This window comes from Trachurus japonicus, chromosome 10 (genome assembly GCF_045865225.1).
Source record: "Trachurus japonicus isolate A0001 chromosome 10, Traja_1.0".
Lineage (NCBI taxonomy): Eukaryota > Metazoa > Chordata > Actinopteri > Carangiformes > Carangidae > Trachurus > Trachurus japonicus.
Window position 1 is genome coordinate 19,525,314 of NC_140916.1, and position 16,586 is coordinate 19,541,899.

Here is a 16,586-nt window from a genome sequence, read left to right on the forward strand (position 1 = left end):
GCCCAGACGACGTTTAATTGTAAAACTATGATATTATTACTATTTTTAATAATTTGTTTCATCTTTGTGAACATCTTTGGGAAAACAGAAGACGAACTGTAAAAAAATAAAAACAAAAACTTTCAGCACCAAGGACAGCGATGGCAACGTGTTGCCAACACAATAAAAGTTAGATCAAGGCGTTTTTTGCTGAGTCGACTCGAACAGGTTTTTCACACTTGCATACCATGGCTGTGATTCTGTGATGGGATGACTTATGTTTTCATTTTGTGGTGTTCGTGGCTACTAATGTACATATTACCAGTCCACAATTTGATAAGACAAGAAAATCAAAAATGATTTTCCATTGTGGCCCAAATGAAAGTGCAGTATCAACTCCCTCATACTATTAATTTGTCTCGAGAAATAATATTGAGATAGTAAAATTAGTTTTGCTGGTTGTACATAATCCGCTTTTACTCGTACAACTAATTAGGTCCTTAAAAGGACATACAGTCATGGGGAAAACGTGAGAAGCCATCAAACCATGCTATGAAAAATGTTACCCAGATGAACATTATTATTGTCTGACGGACAAACAATAGCGTTATTCGCCTTACAATTTTCATTTAAATATTCTTACCTCCTCAGATGTTCTCCTCCTGTCAGGAAGCACTAGTGTATTCGCATGGCTGCCAGGGACTATAGTAGATCCTATACTCATTCTGGGTCCAACTAACATGTAGCGCTTGTCTCCAGATCTGTACTGGATGCTGTGACACAGTGTCCCATCGTAATTTGTCTCTTGTAGATATTTAGAAGTGTAGTCTGTTGATTTTGAGCACTGCATTGCAATCAGCACAATGATACTGATGAGAAAAAGTGCTGAAACTGAGCCCAAAGTTATCATCAGGTAAAAAGTCACATTATTATCCTCATCTGCTTTTGCTGAACTTTTAACATCAGAAGCTGCAAAAGCCTCTTTGGGCTCCACAAGTTTGACAATCACAGTAGCTGTTGCTGAGAGTGAAACGTTCCCATTGTCTTTGACCAGTATGAGCAGTTTATGCTCGGCCTCGTCTGTCTCTGTGAATGAGCGAAGTGTTCTGATCTGTCCTGTGTAGCGGTCCAAAGCAAAGAGACTGTGGTCAGTAACTTCCTGCAGTGAAAACAGTAACCAGCCGTTATATCCTATATCAGCGTCATAGGCTCTGACTTTAGTCACCAAGTGTCCTGCGTTCACATTGCGGGGAATCTCCTCCACACCTTCAGCAGAACCATTAGAGCTGACTGGATACAGGATGACTGGAGCGTTGTCGTTCTGATCCAGAATGAACACGTTCACTGTGACGTTGCTGCTTAGTGACGGAGTTCCAGAATCTGACGCAACAACGTTGAACTGGAATGTTTTCACTGTTTCAAAGTCAAAACTTTTTAGCGCTAAAATTTCCCCATTATCAGAATTGATGTTTAAAAACGAAGATAGTTTATCTCCACTCCTATTTCTTAAAATATGATATGAAATGAGAGCGTTTTCATTTTCATCGCGATCAGAGGCTTTTACTGAAAATACTGTAGAACCGGGTTTGTTGTTCTCAGAGATATAAAATGTGTAAGGGCTTGATGAAAACTCTGGGCTGTTGTCATTCACATCTGATATAACGACGTTTATAGTCTTCTCGGTTAAAAAGAAAGGCTCACCTGTGTCTTTTGCAGCAATTGTGACGTCATACTGAGAAATTATTTCTCTGTCCAAATGCGACCTGGTTACAACAGCGTACATGTTTTCTTGTAACGATGGAGATAAAGTAAAAGGGACGTTTTCGTTGATTGTGCAAATGACTTTACCATTAATTCCAGAGTCCAAATCACTGACACTAATCAGAGCCACTGTAGTGCCTATCTTTGAATCTTCTTTAATGGAACTGGAAAATGATGTCACTTCTATCTCAGGAGCATTATCATTAACATCAACAACAGTTATCATAACAGTTTTGTCATTTTTAAGCGGAACTTGTCCTTTATCAGATGCCTGGATATCTATCTCATAAATCCTACTTTTCTCAAAATCTATCGGACCTGTCACATGGACTTCACCAGTATTTGGGTCTAGACTAAAGATATCCATTAATTTTGAATCAACTTCGTTTCCAAATGTATATATTATTTCGCCGTTTGCACCCTGATCCAAATCAGTTGCATTTACCTGAATCACTACAGTGCCAACGGGAACATTTTCTTTTAGTGTTGCAGAATACAATTCTTGAACGAACACGGGCGAATTGTCATTAACATCAAGTACATCCACAATTATTTCTATATCACCTGACTTCCCCGGTTTCCCCCCATCAACGGCTGTGAGACGCAGTTTATGTTTACTAGCAGTTTCTCTATCTAATTGCTTCTGCAGAACTAAAAATGGTACTTTACGGTCTTCGCCTCTATCTTTGACTTCCACTCTGAAATACTCGTTATGGCTGAGTTTATATTGTTGAATTGAGAACTGGCCTACATCAGAGTCGCGTGCAGCTTGGAGCTGAAATCTCGCTCCTGATAGAGCCGACTCGGAAATCTCAAGCCTTTTCTCTTTTTCTGTAAAAACAGGCCAGTGATCATTTATATCAATTATTTCCACCGTCACATAGTGAATCTCCAAGGGATTTTCTAGCACGGTTTTTAGTTGGGTCAAACATGGACTGGTCCGTTCGCACATCTCCTCCCTGTCTATTCTTCCTTTCACGTACAAGACACCATCATTTTGATTCACTTGAAAAGGGGGTTCGGTTGAACCTGTCACGATGCGATATCCTCTGTCTTTCAGTGCACTCTTATCTAGACCCAAATCCTTAGCTATATTTCCAACGATGGTTCCATCTTCAACCTCTTCAGATATTGAATATCTGATCTGTGCAAAAGCGCCGCTCCATAAAACATCCAACACAACCATCAAGGCAAACCAACAACGCCGTCCCCTCCCGGCTTTACAACCTCCTCTTTGTTCCATGACTTAAAACGATCAAGACTAGTCCATCGAAATAGGTCGTATTATCCAGACACTCAGCGCATAATGGTCCTGCTTTTACAAAAACGGCTGGAAATTAAACATCCACTGCTAGCAATCGCGATGTAACCCTCAACTATAGAATGAAACGACTTGCATGGTTTAAATAAAGCTTGTGACGTAAAGTAGATGCCAGATGCACAGAATCACTGAACTACACTGACACCAAGCGTTGGAATCTTGCAAAACACACATTGCAATAGTATTATAGGAGTTTAAAGATAACTTAAGAACACAGTGCAATACGCCCCACAGGCCTCCCAACTGATCAATAACATCTATATGACCTGAAGAAATGGGTTTGCCACAAAGCAACCTGAAATGCCAACATAGCCTTTCCTGAAATTAAAATGAGGATGTCAACACACCCTCAACATCGAGGTAGTGTATTCAGCAGTTCCTTATGTAACCATTAATTAAAAAGATTTGGAACACAACAAAGACACGAAAAAAAAGAACAAAAAACTATCAGGTGATTTGCAAGCTGAAAAATCTGAAGTTAATAAAATGTATAATTGCATTGTGATAAAAACCATTGCAAATTAAATGTGAAAAGTCTAAAATCAGATCATTTAAAATCTCAAACTAAGTGCAAATCACAGTATTTCTGACATTCATACAAATAATCGGACATTTTACACCTTTAGTCAAAACATGCTTTACCCTTCATGCTCCAGAAAATATCACTGCCATAGTCACCTGCTTGAAAAGTAACTTAAATAATAAAGTGTAAATCAACCATGTATACGTAACATGCGATGCTGAAACAATCCTGTCAGTATCGAAGTGCGAGTGCTTAAAGAGGTGGAACCAAACGACAAAAATGACGATCTACTCTTGTAACAATACACTGACACCATGCGTCCTCATATCTCACTGCAGAAATGTGTGGGATGTTCTTCCCAGTAGTTTAGTTGTAAAACTATGAGATCATTACTATTAATAATAATTTGTTTCGCCTTTGTGAACATCTTTGGTAAAACAGAGGACGAAGTGTTAGAAAATGAAAACAAACACTTTCAGCACCAAGGACAGCGATGGCAACGTGTTGCCAACAAAATAAAAGTTAGATCAAGGCGTCTTCCACAAAATTCTAGGCAGTTATTCTGAATCGACTCGAACACATTTTTCACATTAACATACCGTGGCTGTTATTCTATGATGAGATGACTTATGTTTTCATTTTGTGGATTCGTGGATACATTAAGTGTTTATAATGTTCGTATACCAGTCCACAATTTGACAAGACCAGAAAATCCATCGTGGCCCAAATGAAAGTACAGTATCAAACCCCTCAAGCTATTAATTAATCTCCAGAAATAATTTTGATATAGTAAAATTAGTTTTGCTGGTTGTACATAATCCGCTTTTACTTATACAATTAAGTACAGTCATGGGGAAAACGTTAGAAGCCAACAAACACAAACACCATGCTTTGAAAAATGTTACCCAGATGAACATATTGTTTCCTGACGAACAAACAATAGGGTTATTCGCCTTACAATTTTCATTTAAATATTCTTACCTCCTCAGATGTTCTCCTCCTGTCAGGAAGCACTAGTGTATTCGCATGGCTGCCAGGAACTATAGTAGATCCTATACTCATTCTGGGTCCAACTAACATGTAGCGCTTGTCTCCAGATCTGTACTGGATGCTGTGACACAGTGTCCCATCATAATTAGTCTCTTGTAGATATTTAGAAGTGTAGTCTGTGGATTTTGAGCACTGCATTGCAATCAGCACGATGATACTGATGAGAAAAAGTGATGAGACGGAGCCCAAAGTTATCATCAGGTAAAAAGTCACATTATTATCCTCATCTGCTTTTGTTGAACTTTTAACATCAGAAGCTGCAAAAGCCTCTTTGGGCTCCACAAGTTTGACAATCACAGTAGCTGTTGCTGAGAGTGAAACGTTCCCATTGTCTTTGACCAGTATGAGCAGTTTATGCTCGGCCTCGTCTGTCTCTGTGAATGAGCGAAGTGTTCTGATCTGTCCTGTGTAGCGGTCCAAAGCAAAGAGACTGTGGTCAGTAACTTCCTGCAGTGAAAACAGTAACCAGCCGTTATATCCTATATCAGCGTCATAGGCTCTGACTTTAGTCACCAAGTGTCCTGCGTTCACATTGCGGGGAATCTCCTCCACACCTTCAGCAGAACCATTAGAGCTGACTGGATACAGGATGACTGGAGCGTTGTCGTTCTGATCCAGAATGAACACGTTCACTGTGACGTTGCTGCTTAGTGACGGAGTTCCAGAATCTGACGCAACAACGTGGAACTGGAAAGTTTTCACTGTTTCAAAGTCAAAGCCTTTTAAAGCCATAATGTCTCCATTATCAGAGTTTATGTTTAGAAAAGAGGCAAGTAGGTTCTCCCCTTTGTCCCTTAAGATATTATATAAAATGAGAGCGTTTCTTCCCTCGTCGTTATCACGGGCATTCACTGACAATATAGAGGCTCCCGGGTTGTTATTTTCGGGAATATAGAAATTATATGGATTCTGTGTAAACTCTGGTCTATTATCGTTCACATCTGATACAACAACTTCCATAGTTTTGTCTGATGATAAGGACGGTTCTCCTGCGTCTTTAGCAACAATCGTTACATTGTAATGCGATTGCTGTTCTCTGTCCAAAAGTAATTTGGTTACCAGAGAATACATGTTATTTTGTAAGGATGGAGAAAGCAGAAAGGGAAGACCTGGGTCGATATGACACATCACCTTTCCATTGAGACCAGAATCGGAATCCTTAACACTGATCAACGCCACTGTGGTTCCTGGTTTTGAATCTTCTGGGAGCGCTCGCGAAAAAGATGTCACCTCAATATGTGGTGCATTGTCGTTTACATCAACAACGTGTATAATTACAGGTTTGTCTGTTGTTAGTGTAGCTGCACCTTTATCTGATGCCTGGATATCAATTTCATATATGTCCCTCCCCTCAAAATCAATTACACCTGCTACAGTAATAACTCCAGTCACTGGATTCAAATCAAAACGCTCACGTACACTTGTATCCACGTCATTGCCAAATGAATACACAATTTCGCCATTCAAACCTTCATCCATATCTGTCGCATTCACCTGAATGACAGTCGTGCCCAGAGGAGAATTTTCCTTTAAGTCAACACGATAGGACTCCTGGGTAAAAACTGGAGCGTTATCATTAACATCAGAAACATCAACAATTATGGTCATGTTTCCGGACCTTGGAGGTTTTCCTCCATCAGAGGCTGTCAGAAGTAACACGTGAGTCTTGAGGGTTTCTCTATCAAGTTGCTTTTGTAGAACTAAACTAGGAGTTTTACGGTCTTCGCCACGATCTTTCACCTCCAAACGAAAATGATCATTATGACTCAATTTATACTGTTGAACGGATAACAAACCACTATCACCATCGCGTGCAGCTTGCAACTGAAATCTTGCTCCCGTTGATGCAGATTCAGAAATCTCTAACATCTTTTCACTCTCAGGGAAGCTCGGTGCGTGGTCGTTGACATCCAGAATCTCCACGGCTACATAGTGCACCTCCAGTGGGTTTTCTAACACTGTTTTCAAGTCGATGACACAAGCCTTGCTTCGGCCACACATTTCCTCTCTGTCAATCTTTTGGTTCACATACAAGATACCGTCGTTCTGATTCATTTGAAAAGGAGGCTCTGTCGAGCTGTGGACAATACGGTATCCCCTCTCTTTCAGTGTGGTCTTGTCGAGACCCAAATCCTTCGCAATATTCCCAACAATAGTTCCTTCTTTCACTTCTTCGGCGATAGAATATCGAACTTGCCCGGAAGCTGTGCTCCACAATGTACCCAAAACCACGACGCATATAATCCACATTTTCGGCTCTCTCAGTGCCTGGCGTCCTCTTTGTTCCATGACGAAAGATAAAACATTTAAAACGAAATGTGGTTTCAAAGAGCTGATCGCGTATACTGAGCAAATCCTCCCGTCACGTTCTCTTTCATCATGCAGACGTTCTTCAACAGGGTTTTTTTTTTTTTTTTTACTAAATTGTGTGCTCAAACCGTTTGCATGTAAGGTTCTGTCAGTGCTGGTTTGAGGGGAAGGAGAAGGGGATGGGTCTAGCGGCTATGACGAAAATATGTGGAAGCATTATTTGTCATTATACCGACACCAAGTGACCGTGAATCACATTGCAGTACTTTGTTTGGAGAAATTAGAACTGTTAAGTATGAAAGCATGACTTGCAAGAGGAAGGTAACTTGTGTAAGACAGTTTCAGCACCATGGACAGCGACTGACTATTTTCGCAAAACCAAAACCGCGAGCGCATTCTCAGATGTGCAACACAAAATGATTCATAAGATTGCAATTGCAAAAACATCTGGTCTGGCAGAAAATATATTTAATTTAGCATAAACTAGTTGGGTTAAATGTCAGTAATTTTGCAAAACATCAACAGTTTGTTTCACCCAAACGTAAATGCCATGTGATATGCAAAAGAGGCGTCTCAAAATTGAATGCAGGCAATCTCCCCCGACGTTTATCTCTTGTGTTTGCCATAATGGATGTCAGTCTAAGCAACATGCTGCATAACCATGGTCAATAACACAAATCAGTAAACACTATCTCAGTGAATACCTCACATGCTTCAAACTCAAGTGTTATGAGTTGAAATGTATAATTCAGATGTAATGTTATTGCCACATGCTATAAAAACTTTCAGCAGATGTTCAGACAATTAATCTTACCTCCTCAGATGTTCTCCTCCTGTCAGGAAGCACTAGTGTATTGGCATGGCTGCCCGGAACTATTGTAGATCCTATACTCATTCTGGGTCCAACTAACATGTAGCGCTTGTCTCCAGATCTGTACTGGATGCTGTGACACAGTGTCCCATCATAATTAGTCTCTTGGAGATATTTAGATGTATAGTCAGTAGTCTTTGAGCATTGCATTGCAATCAGCACGATGATACTGATGAGAAAAAGTGCTGAAACTGAGCCCAAAGTTATCATCAGGTAAAAAGTCACATTATTATCCTCATCTGCTTTTGTTGAACTTTTAACATCAGAAGCTGCAAAAGCCTCTTTGGGCTCCACAAGTTTGACAATCACAGTAGCTGTTGCTGAGAGTGAAACGTTCCCATTGTCTTTGACCAGTATGAGCAGTTTATGCTCGGCCTCGTCTGTCTCTGTGAATGAGCGAAGTGTTCTGATCTGTCCTGTGTAGCGGTCCAAAGCAAAGAGACTGTGGTCAGTAACTTCCTGCAGTGAAAACAGTAACCAGCCGTTATATCCTATATCAGCGTCATAGGCTCTGACTTTAGTCACCAAGTGTCCTGCGTTCACATTGCGGGGAATCTCCTCCACACCTTCAGCAGAACCATTAGAGCTGACTGGATACAGGATGACTGGAGCGTTGTCGTTCTGATCCAGAATGAACACGTTCACTGTGACGTTGCTGCTTAGAGACGGAGTTCCAGAATCTGACGCAACAACGTGGAACTGGAAAGTTTTCACTGTTTCAAAGTCAAAACTTTTTAAAGCCATAATGTCTCCACTATCGGAATTTATGTTTAGAAAAGAGGCAAGTAGGTTCTCCCCTTTGTCCCTTAAAATATTATATAAAATGAGAGCGTTTCTTCCCTCGTCGTTATCACGGGCATTCACTGACAATATAGAGGCTCCTGGTTTGTTATTTTCGGTAATATAGAAATTATATGGATTCTGTGTAAACTCTGGTCTATTATCGTTCACATCTGACACAACAACTTCCATAGTTTTGTCTGATGATAAGGACGGTTCTCCTGCGTCTTTAGCAACAATCGTTACATCGTAATGCGATTGCTGTTCTCTGTCCAAAAGTAATTTGGTTACCAGAGAATACATGTTATTTTGTAAGGATGGAGAAAGCAGAAAGGGAAGACCTGGGTCGATATGACACATCACCTTTCCATTGAGACCAGAATCGGAATCCTTAACACTGATCAACGCCACTGTGGTTCCTGGTTTTGAATCTTCTGGGAGCGCTCGCGAAAAAGATGTCACCTCAATATGTGGTGCATTGTCGTTTACATCAACAATGTGTATTATCACGGGTTTGTCTGTTGTTAGTGTAGCTGCACCTTTATCTGATGCCTGGATATCAATTTCATATCTACCCCTCTCCTCAAAATCAATTACACCTGCTACAGTAATAACTCCAGTCACTGGATTCAAATCAAAACGCTCACGTACACTTGTATCCACGTCATTGCCAAATGAATACACAATTTCGCCATTCGAACCCTCATCCATATCTGTCGCATTCACCTGAATGACAGTCGTGCCCAGAGGAGAATTTTCCTTTAAGTCAACACGATAGGACTCCTGGGTAAAAACCGGAGCGTTATCATTAACATCAGAAACATCAACAATTATGGTCATGTTTCCGGACCTTGGAGGTTTTCCTCCATCAGAGGCTGTCAGAAGTAACACGTGAGTCTTGAGGGTTTCTCTATCAAGTTGCTTTTGTAGAACTAAACTAGGAGTTTTACGGTCTTCGCCACGATCTTTCACCTCCAAACGAAAATGATCATTATGACTCAATTTATACTGTTGAACGGATAACAAACCACTATCACCATCGCGTGCAGCTTGCAACTGAAATCTTGCCCCTGGTGATGCAGATTCAAAAATCTCTAACATCTTTTCACTCTCAGGGAAGCTCGGTGCGTGGTCGTTGACATCCAGAATCTCCACGGCTACATAGTGCACCTCCAGTGGGTTTTCTAACACTGTTTTCAAGTCGATGACACAAGCCTTGCTTCGGCCACACATTTCCTCTCTGTCAATCTTTTGGTTCACATACAAGATACCGTCGTTCTGATTCATTTGAAAAGGAGGCTCTGTCGAGCTGTGGACAATACGGTATCCCCTCTCTTTCAGTGTGGTCTTGTCGAGACCCAAATCCTTCGCAATATTCCCAACAATAGTTCCTTCTTTCACTTCTTCGGCGATAGAATATCGAACTTGCCCGGAAGCTGTGCTCCACAATGTACCCAAAACCACGACGCATATAATCCACATTTTCGGCTCTCTCAGTGCCTGGCGTCCTCTTTGTTCCATGACGAAAGATAAAACATTTAAAACGAATTGTGGTTTCAAAGAGCTGATCGCGTATACTGAGCCTTAAATCCTTCCGTCACGTTCTCTTTCATCATGCAGACGTTCTTCAACAGGGTTTTCTTTTTTAAACTAAATTGTGTGCTCAAACCGTTTGCATGTAAGGTTCTGTCAGTGCTGGTTTGAGGGGAAGGAGAAGGGGATGGGTCTAGCAGCTATGACGAAAATATGTGGAAGCATTATTTGTCATTATACCGACACCAAGTGACCGAGAATCACATTGCAGTACTTTGTTTGGAGAAATTAGAACTGTTAAGTATGAAAGCATGACTTGCAAGAGGAAGGTAACTTGTGTAAAACAGTTTCAGCACCATGGACAGCGACTGAGTATTTTCGCAAAACCAAAACCGCGAGCGCATTCTCAGGTGTGCAACACAGTATGATTCATAAGATTGCAATTGCAAAAACATCTGGTCTGGCAGAAAATACGTTTCATTTAGCATAAACTAGTTGGGTTAAATGTCAGTAATTTTGCAAAACATCAACAGTTTGTTTCACCCAAACGTAAATGCCATGTGATATGCAAAAGAGGCGTCTCAAAATTGAATGCAGGCAATCTCCCCCGACGTTTATCTCTTGTGTTTGCCATAATGGATGTCAGTCTAAGCAACATGCTGCATAACCATGTTCAATAACACAAATCAGTAAACACTATCTTAGTGAATACCTCACATGCTTCAAACTCAAGTGTTATGAGTTGAAATGTATAATTCAGATGTAATGTTATTGCCACATGCTATAAAAACTTTCAGCAGATGTTCAGACAATTAATCTTACCTCCTCAGATGTTCTCCTCCTGTCAGGAAGCACTAGTGTATTCGCATGGCTCCCCGGGACTATAGTAGATCCTATACTCATTCTGGGTCCAACTAACATGTAGCGCTTGTCTCCAGATCTGTACTGGATGCTGTGACACAGTGTCCCATCATAATTAGTCTCTTGTAGATATTTAGAAGTGTAGTCTGTAGATTTTGAGCACTGCATTGCAATCAGCACGATGATACTGATGAGAAAAAGTGCTGAAACTGAGCCCAAAGTTATCATCAGGTAAAAAGTCACATTATTATCCTCATCTGCTTTTGCTGAACTTTTAACATCAGAAGCCGCAAAAGCCTCTTTGGGCTCCACAAGTTTGACAATCACAGTAGCTGTTGCTGAGAGTGAAACGTTCCCATTGTCTTTGACCAGTATGAGCAGTTTATGCTCGGCCTCGTCTGTCTCTGTGAATGAGCGAAGTGTTCTGATCTGTCCTGTGTAGCGGTCCAAAGCAAAGAGACTGTGGTCAGTAACTTCCTGCAGTGAAAACAGTAACCAGCCGTTATATCCTATATCAGCGTCATAGGCTCTGACTTTAGTCACCAAGTGTCCTGCGTTCACATTGCGGGGAATCTCCTCCACACCTTCAGCAGAACCATTAGAGCTGACTGGATACAGGATGACTGGAGCGTTGTCGTTCTGATCCAGAATGAACACGTTCACTGTGACGTTGCTGCTTAGTGACGGAGTTCCAGAATCTGACGCAACAACGTGGAACTGGAAAGTTTTCAGTGTTTCGAAGTCAAAACTTTTTAACGCCAACACATCTCCAGTTTCGGGATTTATGTTAAGAAATGATGTCGCTTTATTTCCATGGCCTGAATTCCTGCGAATAGTATATGAAATAAGCGCATTATCTCCCTCGTCACGATCTGAGGCTCTTACAGAAAACACAGAGGCGCCTGCAGGGTTATTTTCGGTGATGTAGAAAGTGTAGGGGCTCACTGAAAATTCTGGACTGTTGTCATTAGTATCTGACACAAACATACTAATAGTTTTTTCGGATGTTAAGGCCGGTTCTCCTGCGTCTTTAGCAATTATTGTAATATCATATCTTGATTGCTGTTCCCTATCGAGCAGCGATTTGGTCACAACAGCAAACATGTTGTCCTGTATTGATGGAGTTAATGCGAAAGGGTTTTCTTCAGCTACATAGCCAATTATTTTGCCGTTCATGCCTGAATCTAAATCGGTAATGCTGATAAGAGCTATGGTTGTTCCTGGTCTAGAGTCCTCTGAAACTGCACTTGACAATGATGCCACTTCTATCTCAGGAGCATTATCATTTGTGTCTCCGATTTTAATTATAACACTTTTATCGGTTCTAAGTGGAATGATTCCTTTATCAGAGGCTTGAATATCAATATCATAACTGTCCTGCTCCTCGAAGTCTATACGACCTTTCACAGTGATCTCCCCAGTTTCAGATTCAACATCAAACATTTCTCGAATTTTACCTTTTACATCACTGCCAAATGAATAAACCACTTCTCCGTTGGTACCGTCGTCCAAGTCGGTTGCGTTAACTTGGATCACTGTTGTGCCAATTGGCGCATTCTCTTGTAACACTGCTGAATATGTGTCTTTGGTGAATACGGGCATATTATCATTAACATCTAGAACATCAATGTATATTTCAACTGTGCCTGATTTTGGTGGGTTTCCGCCATCTATAGCTGTCAACACCAATTTATGGTTACTTTTTGCCTCTCTGTCTAGTTGCTTCTGTAATCGTAAAATCGGAGTTTTTCCATCTCTTCCTCGATCTTTAATCTCTAAACGAAAATGATCATTTGAACTGATTTTGTATTGTTGGACTGAGTTTGTGCCACCATCCGGATCGTGGGCGTTTTGTAACTGATATTTTGCTCCTGGCAACGCAGACTCAAAGATCTCGAGCCTTTTTATCTTATCCGGAAATGTGGGAGAGTGGTCGTTTAGATCCGTTATCTCCACGGTGACATAATGTACTTCAAGTGGGTTTTCGAGAACTGTTTTGAGGTTTATTAAACAGACAGCGCTCTCCCTACACACTTCTTCCCGATCTATCTTATGGTTGGCATAAAGGACTCCGTCATCCTCATTTACCTTAAAAAGAGGTTCACCCGAGCCAGACATAATACGAAATCCCCTGTGCTTCATTATGTTGAGGTCTATTCCCAAATCTTTAGCAATATTTCCAACAAAACTCCCCTCTTTGAGTTCTTCAGATATAGAGTATCTCAGTTGGGCCGAGGTTACTGTGAAAAATAATAGCAAAACCAAACTGGTGAGCAATGCTGATCGTGGTCGCCATGACTCCCGTCCTCTTTGTTTCATATTTCGAGGTAAATACACGAGTACAAACGCGCCCATCATTGTCCACTTGCCTAGAATGTATTGTCCGCGGCAGCAAGAAATATATCCACAGCTCCTGGCAATGTAATTCACAAGATAGAAAAACAGTTACGGTGACAAAAAAGCGGTCACCGGTTTGTAGTCACGCTGCGCTCATTCCAAGCCTCCCCTTTAGATGTTGCCTGGCCAGACTGAACGTATTAGGGGCGGGCATATCCTGTACGCTGGGACGCTTTTAGGCGTCATATTGATAAGATAGTGCCACCTTGTGAATATGTGTGATACTTCATTTTTATCACTTCAAACCGATCAAAACTACAAATCACACGCTGTGATGCTCTCAGTGAGGGGGGGGGGGGGTCCTCGTGCTGAATCAGTCTACATTTGACTTGAGCAAAATGGCCAGTAACAAAGGTGATCCTTAAATTATGCATGTAGTAAGTAGCAAATTTAGATATATAACTACTCACCTCCTCAGATGTTCTCCTCCTGTCAGGAAGCACTAGTGTATTGGCATGGCTGCCTGGGACTATAGTAGATCCTATACTCATCCTGGGTCCAACTAACATGTAGCGCTTGTCCCCAGATCTGTACTGGATGCTGTGACACAGTGTCCCATCATAATTAGTCTCTTGTAGATATTTAGAAGTGTAGTCTGTGGATTTTGAGCACTGCATTGCAATCAGCACAATGATACTGATGAGAAAAAGTGCTGAAACTGAGCCCAAAGTTATCATCAGGTAAAAAGTCACATTATTATCCTCATCTGCTTTTGCTGAACTTTTAACATCAGAAGCTGCAAAAGCCTCTTTGGGCTCCACGAGTTTGACAATCACAGTAGCTGTTGCTGAGAGTGAAACGTTCCCATTGTCTTTGACCAGTATGAGCAGTTTATGCTCGGCCTCGTCTGTCTCTGTGAATGAGCGAAGTGTTCTGATCTGTCCTGTGTAGCGGTCCAAAGCAAAGAGACTGTGGTCAGTAACTTCCTGCAGTGAAAACAGTAACCAGCCGTTATATCCTATATCAGCGTCATAGGCTCTGACTTTAGTCACCAAGTGTCCTGCGTTCACATTGCGGGGAATCTCCTCCACACCTTCAGCAGAACCATTAGAGCTGACTGGATACAGGATGACTGGAGCGTTGTCGTTCTGATCCAGAATGAACACGTTGACTGTGACGTTGCTGCTTAGTGACGGAGTTCCAGAATCTGACGCAACAACGTGGAACTTGAATGTTTTCAGTGTTTCAAAGTCAAAACTCTTTAGCGCCATAATGTCTCCATTATCAGAGTTAATGTTTAGAAATGATGTCATTTTATCATCTTTGCTTCCTTCTCTAAGAATATGATAGGAAATATGTGCATTCTCAGTTTCATCACGATCAAATGCTTTAACTGAAAACACGGGTGTTCCTGGTTCATTAGCTTCAGTCACATAGAAAGTGTAGGGGCTCTGTGAAAACTCTGGACTGTTATCATTAACATCTGACACTACAACAACTATACTTTTTTCAGAAGACAACGATGGCTCACCTGCATCTTTCGCAACAATTGTAACATCATATGTGGACTGCTTCTCTCTATCCAAAGGCAACTTTGTAACTATAGAATACATGTTGTCTTGTGCTGAAGGTGATAATGTGAATGGGACATCCTCAATGAATGAACAAACAACTTTACCGTTGAGGCCAGAGTCTTTATCAACAACACTGATTAATGCCACAGTGGTTCCCAGTCTTGCGTCCTCGGGTATTGCCCTTGAAAATGACGTAACCTCTATCTGCGGGGTGTTATCATTCAAATCAACAATCTTAACTAACACACTTTTGTCTGTCCTGAATGGGGCTGATCCTTTATCAGATGCCTGTATATCAATTTCATAACTTTCCTCTAATTCAAAGTCTATTGGGCCTTGAACAATAATATCACCTGTATTCGGGTCTACACGAAATAGTTCTCGTATTCTCTTATTCACATTGTTGCCTAATGAATAAATAATCTCGCCATTTAATCCCTCGTCTAAATCCGTGGCATTTACTTTTATAACTGTTTTACCAACTGGAGAATTTTCTTCCAGAACTACAGAGTACATTTCTTCGCTGAAAACCGGCATATTATCATTAACATCTAAGACATCAACGAAAAGCTCAGCTGTTCCAGATTGACTTGGCTTGCCCCCGTCGGTCGCTGTGAGAAGCAATTCATGTTTTTTCTTTGTTTCCCGATCTAGCGTCTTCAGTAAAACTAATATGGGTATTTTCCCATCTTTTCCACGATCCTTGATTTCTAAACGAAAATGATCATTAGGACTGAGTTTATATTCCTGTACTGAAAATTGACCCACATCAGGGTCGTGTGCTGCCTGCAGCTGTAGCCGCAAGCCTGGTAAAGCCGACTCTGAAATTTCGAGCCGTGATTCTTTCGTTGAGAAACTGGGAGAATGATCGTTCACATCTAGCACCTCTACAGTTACATAATGAATTTCAAGTGGGTTTTCCAGTACAGTTTTTAGGTTGATTAAACACACACTGCTCCGTTCACAAACCTTTTCTCTGTCAATTAGTCGGTCTACATACAATAGTCCATCATTCTGGTTTACATGAAAAAATGACTCTGTTGACGCTTCGACAACACGACATCCTCTCGCCTTCAGCGCGTTCGTTTCTAATCCCAAATCCTTGGCTATATTCCCAACAACAGTTCCTTCTCTAACTTCCTCGGCGATTGAATATCTGATCTGCGCCGAAACTCTGCTCCAGAGAAAAATAAATGAAACAATGACAGCAGTCCACCGGCATTGCTCTCTCGGTGCACCATTTCCTTTCTTCTTCATAGCGAACAGATACGAATGAAATCCCGAAATATGAGAATGGCGTCTCAGTTATCAAAAGAAAAAATTAAATGCCCAAAATAACATGAGCACTTCAAAGCGTATCATTTAAATCTCAGCTCTTTAACCTTCGCGTAGTGTGAAGGATGAATTCAGTTCTTAAATGTGAAAACCCATCCCACAAAGGGGAGGACCCATACCTCTGACAAAGGCTTCTCTTGAGAGACTTTTCTGCTCACACACTGACACCAAGTGCTCACTGATCACCATCCAGTTAGTTTGTGCCGCAATAAATATGACTGGCTTTATGACACTGGCGATCATTTTAGATTCGTGTAGTCTAAATAATGTAGTTTGTGGCTTAAAAAAAATCAAGCAAGGAAATGTCATTTCAGCACCATGGATAGCGACATTGTGACTACAGACTCGCCT

General features: G+C 41.1%; 4 protein-coding genes and 1 pseudogene across 5 annotated transcripts in view; all 5 read right to left on the reverse strand.

Annotated features, from left to right (window-relative positions):
• Window positions 1-16,586, reverse strand: part of LOC146979825 (protocadherin alpha-C2-like) — a 195,880-nt gene that overhangs the window by 170,081 nt on the left and 9,213 nt on the right. The window lies entirely within an intron of this gene.
• LOC146979846 (uncharacterized) lies at window positions 605-6,943 on the reverse strand. Its single transcript, XM_085788860.1, has 3 exons — window positions 4,566-6,943; window positions 3,340-3,379; window positions 605-2,898 (listed from the first exon to the last, which is right to left on the reverse strand). The coding sequence occupies exons 1-3, from the start codon at window positions 6,921-6,923 to the stop codon at window positions 605-607; spliced, it is 4,692 nt and encodes a 1,563-aa protein (XP_085644986.1). The 5' UTR covers window positions 6,924-6,943.
• Window positions 7,741-10,474, reverse strand: LOC146979847 (protocadherin alpha-7-like). The gene has a single exon (XM_085788861.1). The coding sequence runs from the start codon at window positions 10,114-10,116 to the stop codon at window positions 7,741-7,743; it is 2,376 nt and encodes a 791-aa protein (XP_085644987.1). The 5' UTR covers window positions 10,117-10,474.
• LOC146979848 (protocadherin alpha-3 pseudogene) lies at window positions 10,933-13,514 on the reverse strand (annotated as a pseudogene).
• On the reverse strand, window positions 13,455-16,440 carry LOC146979849 (protocadherin alpha-8-like). Its single transcript, XM_085788862.1, has 2 exons — window positions 13,797-16,440; window positions 13,455-13,517 (listed from the first exon to the last, which is right to left on the reverse strand). The coding sequence occupies exons 1-2, from the start codon at window positions 16,155-16,157 to the stop codon at window positions 13,455-13,457; spliced, it is 2,424 nt and encodes an 807-aa protein (XP_085644988.1). The 5' UTR covers window positions 16,158-16,440.

Coding starts and splice junctions, on each gene's coding strand:
- LOC146979846 (XM_085788860.1), bottom strand. CDS start 6,923: ATGGAACAAAGAGGACGCCAGGCACTGAGAGAGCCGAAAATGTGGATT. Junction 3,380..4,565: donor GGAGGAGAACATCTGAGGAG/GTAAGAATATTT, acceptor TTTTAATTTCAG/GAAAGGCTATGTTGGCATTT. Junction 2,899..3,339: donor CAGGTTGCTTTGTGGCAAAC/CCATTTCTTCAG, acceptor TTTTATGGAGCG/GCGCTTTTGCACAGATCAGA.
- LOC146979849 (XM_085788862.1), bottom strand. CDS start 16,157: ATGAAGAAGAAAGGAAATGGTGCACCGAGAGAGCAATGCCGGTGGACT. Junction 13,518..13,796: donor GGAGGAGAACATCTGAGGAG/GTGAGTAGTTAT, acceptor TAATACGTTCAG/TCTGGCCAGGCAACATCTAA.
- LOC146979847 (XM_085788861.1), bottom strand. CDS start 10,116: ATGGAACAAAGAGGACGCCAGGCACTGAGAGAGCCGAAAATGTGGATT.